The sequence below is a fragment of the Saccopteryx bilineata genome, chromosome 5, assembly GCF_036850765.1.
Source record: "Saccopteryx bilineata isolate mSacBil1 chromosome 5, mSacBil1_pri_phased_curated, whole genome shotgun sequence".
Lineage (NCBI taxonomy): Eukaryota > Metazoa > Chordata > Mammalia > Chiroptera > Emballonuridae > Saccopteryx > Saccopteryx bilineata.
The window spans coordinates 209,846,711-209,859,371 of NC_089494.1; the positions used below are offsets into that span (position 1 = coordinate 209,846,711).

General features: G+C 42.4%; 1 protein-coding gene across 2 annotated transcripts in view; it reads left to right on the forward strand.

The window, feature by feature from the left end:
• The window catches only part of RASSF6 (Ras association domain family member 6), a 62,592-nt gene that overhangs the window by 10,775 nt on the left and 39,156 nt on the right, over window positions 1-12,661 (forward strand). For both annotated transcript variants that reach the window (XM_066280362.1, XM_066280363.1), the window contains exon 2: window positions 1,097-1,195. In XM_066280362.1, the coding sequence (XP_066136459.1) occupies window positions 1,097-1,195 (99 nt within the window). The remainder of the gene's footprint in view (window positions 1-1,096; window positions 1,196-12,661) is intronic.

Sequence of the window (12,661 nt, forward strand, 5' to 3'; positions counted from 1 at the left end):
TTATTACTTCTCCCAAAACAAATTATCTCATGACAATCATGAAAAAGAGGTTTGGAAGATGCCATTTAGAAACTCACTCAAAGTGAGTTGGAGTTAAAAACTCTGAACTCTTAAGCTTATTTTCTTACAACTGAAGAGTTTGGAGAACATCTCATTTGCCCTCAATATTTATTCCCTCGGACATAGAAAAACAAACCCTTTAAAAAGAATTTCAGGCCCTGGTCGGTTGGCTCAGCAGTAGAGCGTCGGCCTGACGTGCAGGAGACCCGGGTTCGATTCCCGACCAGGGCACATAGGAGAAGCGCCCATTTGCTTCTCCACTCCCCCCCCCCTTTCTCTCTGTCTTTCTCTTCCCCTCCCGCAGCCAAGGCTCCATTGGAGCAAAGATGGCCTGGGCGCTGGGGATGGCTCCTTGGCCTCTGCCCCAGGCACTAGAGTGGCTCTGGTCACAGCAGAGCGATGCCCTGGAGGGGCAGAGCATCGCCCCCTGGAGGGCAGAGCCTCGCCCCTGGTGGGCGTGCCGGGTGGATCCCGGTCGCGCGCATGCGGGAGTCTGTCTGACTGTCTCTCCCCGTTTCCAGCTTCAGAAAAATACAAAATAATAATAATAATAATAATAATAATAAAATAAATTTAAAAAAAAGAATTTTAGCATGGACTGATTTATAGAAAAATAAAAAAATTTAAATCTGTATAACCTTTTCCACATTACAAAAACAACATTGGTGAAAAGGAAAAAAGTAGAGGCCTTCAAGATATTCAAGTCTTGCCTCAATGACCCGTCCCACTACTTACTAAGTGTTTGAAATGGAGGCAGTAACATCCATCCCTTGCTGGGATGGTCTGAGGGTAAATGAGATGAGGTCCATCAAATGGCTCACATTCGGGGTGTAAGATCCATAGCGGGCACATGATAAAAATCTTCTTCCTTTACTCCCCCAACCCAACCCTCATGCCTGTACGTGCAAAACTACGTAAACACTCCCCCCGAATACTTTCACATACTAGGGACACAACAAAAAGGTTCAATTTAAGTCAGAAACTAATTTTAAATGCATCACAGGAACATACCATTAATATTATTCTAATATTTCAGGAAATCTTTACATGACCTCAGAAAAAGGGAAAAGGTGACCAGGATGGCTGACCCGTGCTCCTCTTGGATCTTCATCAACGAGAGGACATTCCTTACCGGGTAACTATACCCTGTCTTATATGTTACTCCAGACACCAACCATTCATAGATTATACCCCAGCACTATATCATTCTAAGCTTGATAGATGATCGATAAAATTAATAATATGAATCACCGTTTGAAACATTAAATAAGAAGTTAAGTGAATAGGCTCTTGAAGACTGCTAAGCCATAGCTTTTTATAAAACAGTCACTCATATTTCATAAAGGGTGGTCTAATTTCACTAAAGGCTAAATTTCTATTTTAGCAGTTGGTACAGTTCTGAGGAGCAGCATTGAATTAAAGGATCTAAGTCCACTCATAGATGATTTATCCAAAGAATTAGCCCAGGAGCCCAGCACAAACTTTCCTGTCCTCCTCTCTCTCCCTTGTCCTCAGGACACACTTCATTTTTATTGTCTCCCTCTAAACATTAGGTTATGCAATATATGGCCAACATCCAGCAGGTTTCTTATACACAGCAAAGAGCATCTTATGTTGCTTTGGGAATAATAGAGTAGGGATTTAAAAATTACAAGCGAAAAGATGAGAAGTGAACTTTGCTGAGCTAAAGCAGAAGCCGAGGAAGGGAAAGATGAGGTGGTGAGAGAAAAAGAGTGGCTCTGGAAGAAAACAAGGCCAGATAAACGAGAGAGACAAGTGATGGCAATGAAGCCGGACTGGGAAATGGGAAAGCAGGGGGAACAAACAGGGTCAGACACGGAATTAAAGCCATGGTTGGAGGAGAGTGCAAAGTATAAGAAGTAGGGAGAAGACGTAAAGTGAAAGACCATGGATTCATTTATTCACTCATCAAATACTTATTAATTGCTCCCTATGGACAGTTACGCTCTTGATCCTGAGCATTCAGCAGTAAACCAAACAAAGCTTTTACCCTCAAGGGTTTGCCTTCTAAAAGGGAAGTAGAGTGCTCCCTCCTTCCCCACAGCTTCACTTTCTGCAGTTACCTGCAGTCTGAAAATATTAAATGTAAACTTCCATAAATAATTCATAATGTTTAAATTGTGCATCATTCTGAGTAGTGTGATGAAATCTCACCATCCCACTCTACCCTCCCTGAGATAGGACTCATCCCTTTGTCCAGCATATCTAGGCTATAGAGATAGGCTCCCTACCCTTTGATCACTTAGTAGCTGTCTCAGTTATCAGACTGACAGTACCACAGTGTTTGTGTTCAAGTAGACCTTATTTTACTTAATAATGGCCCTCAAATGCTATATTGCAGTTCTGGGAATTCAGATATGCCAAGGAGAAGCTGTCTATGCTTCCTTTAAATGTAAATGTTTCCAATAAGAAAACAAAGAAATTTTTATGCTGAGATTGCTAAGATCTATGGTAAGAATAGATTTCCTATCCATGAAATTACCTAATTTATAAATTAAACTTTACCATACATATATTATGTATAGGAAAAACATAGTATATATATATAGAGAGAGAGTTTGACACTGTCCACAGTTTTAGGTATCCACTGGGGGTCTTTGGAATGTATACCCCATCAATAAGGGAGACTAATGTACAGTCAATCTGTTAACATAAATGAGTAACAATATATATTATCAGATGCTGAAAGGTATGAAGAATAAAAATAAAGCAGGAAAGGGGAGTATGAATGCTGGGAGTGGAGACCAGGCAGGTTGAGATTTTATGTAAGAAAGTCAGGGAGTCTTCAGTAAGGGCGTAACATTAGAATAAAAGCCTGAAGGGGTGAATGAGCAAGCTGTGCAGGTGTCTGTCTGTCTGTCTGGGGTTATCCAGGCAAAAGTTCACAGACCTGAGGCAGGCACTGCTTGTAAGGGCAGAGGAAGCCCGTGGAAGAAGGGAAGTAGGAAAGACTGTAGAAGTTGACAGAGACATAATGGGGCCAGACGTGGAGGGTCTCATAAGCAATTGTGAGACTTCGTCTTTCCTACTTACATGATGGGAAGCCATTGAAGGATATTGAGTACGTGGGGGACTGGATCAGTCTGGCTGTTAAGTTACAAGAGGAAGAGACAAGAGGAGAAGCAGAGAAACTATTGAGGAGCTGACAGTCCAAGTAGATGTGGTAGTGCCTTGGACCAGGTAGCAGCACGGGATATAGGGAAATAAAAGGTCAGATTCTGAACATATATATTTTAAAGGAAGAGACAAGGGGATCCCCTGAAGGTTTAAATGTGTGTTGTGAGAGAGAGAATAATCAAGAATGATTCCAAGAGTTTTGGTCTGGAAGAATGGAGTTAGAATTTTCTGATGTTATAAAAACTATAGGAGGAGTGGGTTTGGGGTAGAAGACCAGGAGTTTATTCCTGGACATGTTACAATTGAGAACGAGTAAGATCAGTAATGGAATAAGTGTAAACAGAGAAGATGCAAGATACAAGGCTAGAAAAGAGTGCGATAAAGTAGGAAAAATAGGAAATAAGAAGACAAGGCAGAAGTATGTTGGGTGAAAAGTAAGCAGAGTGACTGTGGAGACTGAACAGAGAGGTGAGCAGTTCTGTGGTGGGAAATATAGTATATATTATATATACCCCACTATATGTCTCATTCATAACATATACATATACACGTATGTATGTGTATATATGTGTATGTATATGTTATATATATATGTATATGTTATGAATGACATTACTCTGAGGTGTCAGGGTAACTGAATGAATGAGACCACTTCAGGATATCAAGATAACTAAAGCATTGATGGAGATACAAGGAGAAGAGGGAAGTTGAGGAGTTGGTTAACTGAAATGAAAAACTGAGAAATTTATTTTTTTTAAATATTAGGTACGGATGACTGACAATGAAGGTCAGAGAAGGTAGCCTCCCCATAAAAAAAGGGACAGAAAGGTCCAAGAGACTGGTCAGAGATGGGCGTGGTAACAAGCTGAGCATTACTGAGAGGACCTCAACATTGTTGACAGGAGAGATGGCAGTTTGGGGAGAGAAAAAGGGAACAGAAAAGATGAGAAAAGAACCGAATGATCTGCAAAAGAAGCAGGAGGCAAAGGAAGTTTGAGGTAGATAGATGATGGAGAAGACAGGAGAGCTTGCGAATAAGAAGTAAGAGGCTCCCGAGAGAGTGACAGAAGGTGAAGAATGGTGTAGGAGCCCAGGGAAACTCCCAAGAAGGTTTCCTTACCACATTTGCCTCCTCCCAGAGAAAATTACAGAAGGAATTGAGGTGTTTCCATGGCGATATCTCTGGGTCCACCACAGTGTTCCTATTTGCCTATATGTTTTTTTTAATTTTTTTATTTTTTGTATTTTTCTGAAGCTGGAAACGGGGAGAGACAGACAGACTCCCGCATGTGCCTGACCGGGATCCACCCGGCACGCCCACCAGGGGGCGAAGCTCTGCCCACCAGGGGGTGATGCTCTGTCCCTCCGGAGCGTCGCTCTGTTGCGACCAGAGCCACTCCAGCGCCTGGGGCAGCGGCCAAGGAGCCATCCCCAGCACCCGGGCCACCTTTGCTCCAATGGAGCCTCGCTGCGGGAGGGAAAGAGAGAGAGAGAGGAAGGAGAGGGGGAGGGGTGGAGAGGCAGATGGGTGCCTCTCCTGTGTGCCCTGGCCGGGAATTGAACCCGGGACTTCTGCATGCCAGGCCGACGCTCTACCACTGAGCCAACCGGCCAGGGCCCTATATGCTTTCTGTGCAGTGTAAGTTTACCCAACCAGAAAAACAAATTACCACACCAGGAGGGAAGTTCAGGGAAGGAAAAGTGCAGAGCATAAGAGAAGAATGTACAAACCTATAGATCTATTCTCCTGTTATTCAGCTCTGCATGACTCAGCTCAGCTCATGAAATCATGACTCCCATCTGCCCAGGCCAGTAGATTGCTAAACTACCCCTGGGGCCCTGCTTCTCAGATTACAACCTCTGAGGTGACAACCGTTGTCCCTTAGTCTACTTCAGCTGTGACACAGCAGCTCTACCTCTGAATTCCTGAGAAAGCAAGAACCTTTCTCACTCAAACCTTTAGACTTACCGTTATGATCAGATTAAAATATACTCTGAACAAAGATCAGGTAACCTCAATCCACAGTCCCCTGTCTGCAGGCCCTGGCATCAATCCCTCCTCCCTGACAAGATCTCAAGGCCAATGTCGTAGAGCAGTGGTCCCCAACCTTTTTTGGGCCACGGACCAGTTTACTGTCAGAAAATATTTTCACAGACCAGCCTTTAGGGTGGGACGGATAAATGTATCACGTGACCGAGACAAGCGTCAAGAGTGAGTCTTAGACGGATGTAACAGAGGGAATCTGGTCCTTTAAAAAAAATAAAACATCGTTCAGACTTAAATATAAATAAAATGGAAATAATGTAAGTTATTTATTCTTTCTCTATGGACCGGTACCAAATGGCCCATGGACCGGTACCAGTCCGCAGCCCGGGGGTTGGGGACCACTGTTGTAGAGAATCTGTTGTGCCCTTCCTCACTCCTGTCTGCTCTTAGGAGTATTATGCTCTGGCTAACTCCCACCGTTTGTATGCGTGCATTTTCTCTTTACTCCCTAGGTGCTTTATTCTCCTGGTCCTTTCTGGAGGACAGTTTCCTTCCACCTTTATAGAGCCCTCAGTTCAGTTCTAAGAACATTTATGTCAGTGTCACTGGAGCCATGCTCAGCCAAGGGAAGCTTCTAGCCGAACTCACCACGTTCTCTTCTTTTGTTCATCTGTGTAATCACAGTATGAAAATCATTAGTGTTCACTCACATAGATGCGTATTCCAAACAATGGTAGTTACCAAGTCAACTTCTGTTTCTTTTGTAATATTTTATTGTTTTCCAGTCTCAGCTTTTCACTTTATCCATGAAATCACCCCTGAACTGCAGTAAGATTTTTATTAGCCTGTGTTAATTACTTGTGTATTTGTTCTTTTAAACTACTTATTTCCTAATAATGAAATCTGATTATTTTGATAAATTATTATATTTTGTATATTTTTATTTTATATAATTATAAAAGCTGAAACAATATAGGAATATACAGATTGAAAAAATAAATATCATCCATAATCTCACTACCGAGGAAACATATATACCGTTTAATTTTGTTATATCCTCCATATTATAAGGATTCTATTTGCCATAGTTAAGATCATACTTTATTTTGTTTTGCACACTTGTGTAAAACACACTTATGTTAGAAATATTTTATATACCTTTCCAAAATATTAAAAAAACCTTTCCAAAAATGATTTTAATGACATTGTAGCAATCAATGACACAGAAGTTTCATAATATAATATAATCATTCTTTTAACTTTAACCTTTAAGATGACTCCAGTATTTGGCTGCACAAGGAATAGTTCATAGAAGTGTAATTACTGGATTAAGGAATACAAATAAATCTAATGTTATTGCTACCAAAATTAGCTTTCTAAAAATGTTTGATGAGTTTTCTCTCTCATCGACAGCTTAAGTCTCCTGACTCATCTTGACTGTCTCGTAACAGATGCTTGGCTTCCCGAGATAGGCTGTAGGCCCCTTGAGGGGAAGCACTAAGCATCTTTTGCATCCTTTTTCCCAAGCTTTGGTTCCTGTATGATTTTAGATGAAACACAGATAATTGATTTTTATTTGAACACTTATGGAAAATATTAGAAAAATATAATTAGCACGTGAAAATTTTTATTTCACAAACATTATTGCTCATGAAAATGAAAAATTACTTAAAAGAGGAGTCAATTAGAGAAACATTGACAACAGATGATACTTGGAGTTAGCCAAAATTCATGACAGCAGTACGTGAATAATTAGCCTGAACAGCAGAGCCACAGCTCCAAGCCAGAATGTTTTAATCACTTTTCTACAAAATAGCCTTAAAGTCTCTGTAATATTTTTTACCTTTGAAAATAATTTTTTGTAAATACTGTCTAATAATTCTAATAACCAGGCATATAAGCGGAGAAAGAAAACTAACAAAATTTGAAAATCTATATGCCTTACCATTTTATAATTGACCTGTAGTAATAATGAATGTCACAATGGAACAATTAGGGGAACAGGAGCAAGGAGACCTTGATTCTTATATTTTTGAGAGAAAGAATTTGATTAGGAGACAAAGTACATCAAGTAAAGGAAGAAATTACTTGCTGTGCAGGAAGAAAGTCAGAGAAAAGGGGAACTTGGAGTGAGGTTCAGGGGGTTAGCCCAGGATGAGCTGCTGCCACCCACTGCTCCCTTTGTTGTAAGTCTTGTGGGGTCCCTTCGAGCTTCGAAGAAAGAGAGGGGCAAAAAATGTGCCTTGTGGGGAGAAGAGAAAGAGGAGTGGAAAGACTTGGGAGTGCTCCTGGAAGGGAGAGCACCCTGGGCCCTCAGTCCTAAGGGATTTTTAGGGTGGGGATTTTAGGGGAGCTCTTAGGGGAGGATCTCAATAGACTATTCAACAGCTCTCCAGGTGTGTCGTTTAGGGTCATGGTCTTCATTGACTGGTAGGTGCCAAGGCAGGGAGGGGGTCAGTAGTCAGTGCAGCTGGTCCTGAGGTCAGCCTGGCTTTCCTTTGTCTGGTTTTGCTGTTTCTCTGGGCCTGGAGCTGAATGCTTAATCTGTATTCTCCTGCTTTCTTGTTTATTCTTCCTCTAAGGGGGTCTAAAACCACATGACTAGTGATATGCCAGGGCAGAAAAGGTCAGGGGAGGATCCAAACCCAATGACCAGTGATATAAATCAGAGATCTCTGCTGCATGGCCACCTAAGGGGGGACAGGTCCCCCTGGGGGCGAGATCCTTGGTTTCCCAGTTTGGCCCAATGCTAGGCACCTGGAGGTTTCCACCCTGGTGATCTTCTGTTCCTGGCCCACCGTGCTTGCTAGGCACCTGGAGGTTTCTACCCTGGTGGTCTTCTGTACCTGGCCCACAGTGCTTGCTCTGCTCCTGTCTAACTGCCTACCACAAAACTACATGTTTTGGGTGAGGATATTTCCAAAGAAGGATCCGTGATTCTAGTGGCCGTTTTTTTGTGTGTCGTATTTTTAACTGACTGAATTGAGGCCTTGCAGGGGTCTCAAACTCGCAGCCTGCGGGCCGCATGCGGCCCGCCCACCAATTTTGTGCGGCCCGCAGATTAATCTACGAAGTTTGATTAGTCTGCGGGCCGCACAAAATTGGTGGGCGGGCCACACGGCCGCGAGTTTGAGACCCCTGTATAGTTTTTCTTCTCTAACCCAAAGGCTCTTTCAGGCCTTACAATTCATGTGTTAATTAGAACCCCAGAAGGTAAAATAAAATATGATCGTGTTTATACAAATATACATGGCTTGAAGATAATACCTCTTGAAATATGGTCCATGAATTACCTGCCTCCCAATTAGATTTTTTGTTAAAAAATGAGGATCCTGGGTTCCACCCAAGACTATGTCAGTGATTCTGATGCATAGTGAAGTCCAAGAACCACTGACTAGAGTGGGAAAGGATTAAAGTCTGAGGGTGTCAGACCACCTGAAATAAACAAAATTCCTGGAGCCTGGGGAAATCTTTACAAAGTAATAGCCAGAAATGACAGTGTCACTGACCACCTATGATATCCAGCGGGCAACAAATCTGGTAAACACCTCCATCCATTTATTCACTTAACAAGTAATTACTCAGCTTCCACGCTCGACTAGTCACTGTTTTAGCAAACAGGATAGAATTACCAACTTATTAAGGGATTTTTATTTTTCTGCACAGAAATAATGGAAATTAATAGGACAACAGAATCTGCTTGATAGAAAATTTGGATTTAGCAGATTTCACGAGCTTAACATATGATCAATAAATAAGAGGTTTTAATATTAATAGCACAGCAATCAATATGAAATTTACGTCTTCCTACTGGATGAGAATTCCCTGAGTTGAGAAATTTCCCCAGGTGAAAGGTGTTGGCGTTAGTTAGCTTCATGCTTAGATGACTAAGTTTCCAGTGGCTGTTTCATTGCCTGGGGTCATCACTACTTTGTGGATTCGCATTGTAAATATTCTAAGTGAGCTAAGTTAAAAATGAAAAAAAAAAAAATGATTCCACATGGTTGCTTTTGAAGTACTTTGATTTCGGGTCTCAGACTGAAATAGGGCAGTTTAGAGGTGAGTAAATGCCAACCCTCTGCTTGAAAAAAGTGCGAATTCAGTTTTAGAATGCAGATCAGATTTCACTCTCTCGGAACTCTCCTACCTAGGAACCTAATCTAAACCCTTGCGGCTGCAGCTCTTCCAACAGCAGCCCACAAGGCACGTGTACATTCCTGTCCTTAGTAAATAACTTTAATTAGTATGATGTAATAAATTTGAGCAGAAACTGCATTATTCCAAACAGTTTCTTTTTCCAAGCTTGTCGGCTAGCACCCTTTGCTGAAACAAAGGAGCCAGCCACCTGCGCCTCTAAGCAGCAAGTCAGCACAAAGAAACCAGTGTTCAGAGGCTGCTCCTACCTGGCCGGCGAAGCCGGAGGGCAGTATTTGCCCAAGTTCACAGCCAGGGCCTTCTCTTGAGCAGAGGAACTGGAGCGAACACTGCGTGCCCCAGCATGCCCTGCAGGCAGGCTTATCAAGAGAGGGCACCATTTTCCTGACGTCCACTGGGCTCTCGTCTTTGATACAGGATAAGGGAGCCCATGCTCTCTGACAGATTTTTATAAGGAGTTGGGATTCTAAAATAAGCCAGGGACAAAACATTTGAGGCATGTTTAGGACCTTTTTTTTTTTTTTTTTTTTAAGAATGAGAACTTTTTTCTATGTGGAGATTGTTCTTAAAAATTTATTTTAAAATTCTTATTTTTGTTTGGTGAACTAGCAAAAACAGAAGAAAATTTTCATTAGGGTAAATTGCGTATCTTATCTGTTACTATGTCACAAAAATGTCAATTATATGTGAAAATGGTCATTTAAAGCTTTACTTATAGCAAGTTGTTTTCAATGAGCATATATTGTCAACAGTCATTAAACATTTCAAGATGTCTATTATTTCCAATAAAATGTATTTAGTCCACATTTACCCATTTTATTACTTCAATCCATTAATAAACAATAAGATCATCTATCTGTCCAAAATACAGTGAAAATATATTAATAGAAAGTCTGCTAAAATAAAAATCCAAATATTCTAGAAATATAGTAATTTATGGAGTTTACTTGAATTTCTGGATATTTTTAGCTATACTGGTGGAAGATTTTTTTTTCCCCTCTAAAATAGGTGAGGGATATGGAAAATAAAATTTTCCATATTTTATTTCCTAAACAAGTAAGTACTGAAAGAGTACTTCAAGCCAGAAGCTGTCCTAGAAGCTGGGGTGTGAGATTTTGAGCAACAACAGACAAGGGTCGTCTCAAGCTACAGATCTCCGACTTAAGCCTTCATCAGAATCACTCGGAGAGCTTCTTAAAGACTGATGGACCGCAGTCCCCGAGTTTCTGATTCAGTTGGTCTAGGTTGGAGTGGATCATTTGCATATCTAACAAGTTCCCAGGTGGTAGGGATGCTACTGGTCTGGGAATCACACTCTGAGAACCACATGTCCAAAGGCCTGATAACAAACTGAGGGTAAGTGTTCATAAGGAAAGGAACCCAGTTTTAGGAGAGAATAAGCACCAAGCTTAAACAGGGGTGTTTCAGAGTATGAAGGAAGAGGGAGCTAACAAGTTTAAGAGCGTGAATAGGAGAGCATTCCTGATACTGAGAGTCAGCCCAAATCTTGATGGGCAAGAGGAGCATAGTTCCAGCAAGTGAAAGGTACCCAGTGTGGCTGAGGTGCAGGACACAGGGGAAAGCATCGTTTGAAAGGAGGCTAAAGAGAGAGACCAAGCAGGACTTTACATATTGTGATAAGGATTAGGGGCTTTATCCCAAGAGAAATGGGAAACATTTAAGGATGTTAAACAAAGCGATACTGTAATGAGATGTATTCTATATACTCTGTATAGACTAGAGTGTGGAGAATAGTTGAATGATGCCCAGAAGAGAAACAAGGAGTTTGCTTAATGTATTCTTTTCAAATGTAAGAAAGATCAGTGGTGGCCCTGGCCAGCTGGCTCAGTGGTAGAGCGTAGGCCTGGCGTGCAAGGGGTCCCGGGTTCGATTCCCGGCCAGGGCATACAGGAGAGGCGCCCATCTGCTTCTCTACCCCTCCCCCTCTCCTTCCTCCCTGTCTCTCTCTTCCCCTCCCGCAGCCAAGGCTCCATTGGAGCAAAGATGGCCCGGGCACTGGGGATGGCTCCTTGGCCTCTGCCCCAGGCGCTAGAGTGGCTCTGGTCGAGGCAGAGCGACACCCCGGAGGGGCAGAGCATTGCCCCCTGGTGGGCAGAGCGTCGCCCCCTGGTGGGCGTGCCAGGTGGATCCTGGTAGGGCGCATGCGGGAGTCTGTCTGACTGTCTCTCCCCGATTCCAGCTTCGGAAAAATACAAAAAAAAAAAAAAAAGAAAGATCAGTGGTCAAAGTCAGGGCAGCATTACAGAAGGGGGGAGTGAGGAAAGCCCTGTCTTTAGCTCACAGTCACAAGGACGACCTGGAAGATCACTGACCACCTGTTGTGTTTTGGGCACTCTTGTAACAATCCCAAAAGTCCAAGGGGCTGGAAAGCTTTATCAGTAAAACAACCGAGACTTCATTAACAGAATGGATAGATAACATCTCCCTGTCCCAAAGGAACAAGTGGCATCAGACTCTGAAGTCCATGCAGGCATCCTAACAAGCACAACCCCCCCAGCTGTTCATAACCAAGGGATGTTATTTTACAGCCAGCCTGCATCTGTTCTAATAATGACAGGTGTTGCACAGCTCAACTGTGTGTAGTTTTCAATTAGCTTGAAAAAAATCAATAAGGCATGTATTAGAAAAACCTGAAGTGAAAGTTTAACTCATGGAAAAATGAGAAGCAAGACCCCAAAAGAAGTTAGATACCAATCTTATTGCTCCATTCCCTCATTTCCATATCCAGCCCCGCAGCAAGTCCAATCAGCTCCACCTCCAAAATCCAACCACTTCTCACCATCTAGTCTGAGCCACCAGGATCTCTTGGCTGGACAACTGGAACAGCCTCATATTTGGTCTCCCTGCATCCATTCCCTCCCAGCAGCTAGACGTTTCCTTTACAGTGGAAGTCACAGCATCTTGCTTGAACCCTTACAGGTTTGTAGTGCAGAATCCTTACCATAAGGAGTTTCTAAGGCTCCACATGAGCTGGCCTGGAGGACCTTTTGAACATCATCTTGAACCACTCTTGCTCTTTTTTCCTTCAAACCTGCCAAGCTCAGTCCTGCATATAGGATGTGGCACTGCATCCCTCACTCGGAACACTATCCTTGACTCTTCATGGCTGACTCCATCACTGAAGTTTCAGGTTCATATTTCAGGCCTTCTGGTCAACCTTTCTATAATGTCCTCTTCCATGCACCACATCACATAATGTTGTGTTATTGGTCTCACAGCACTTATAATTATGTAAAATTTGTGGGTGGAGCGCAGAGCGCATTCCTAGCAGCTGCGGCTGATGCAATGCTGTGAGAATAC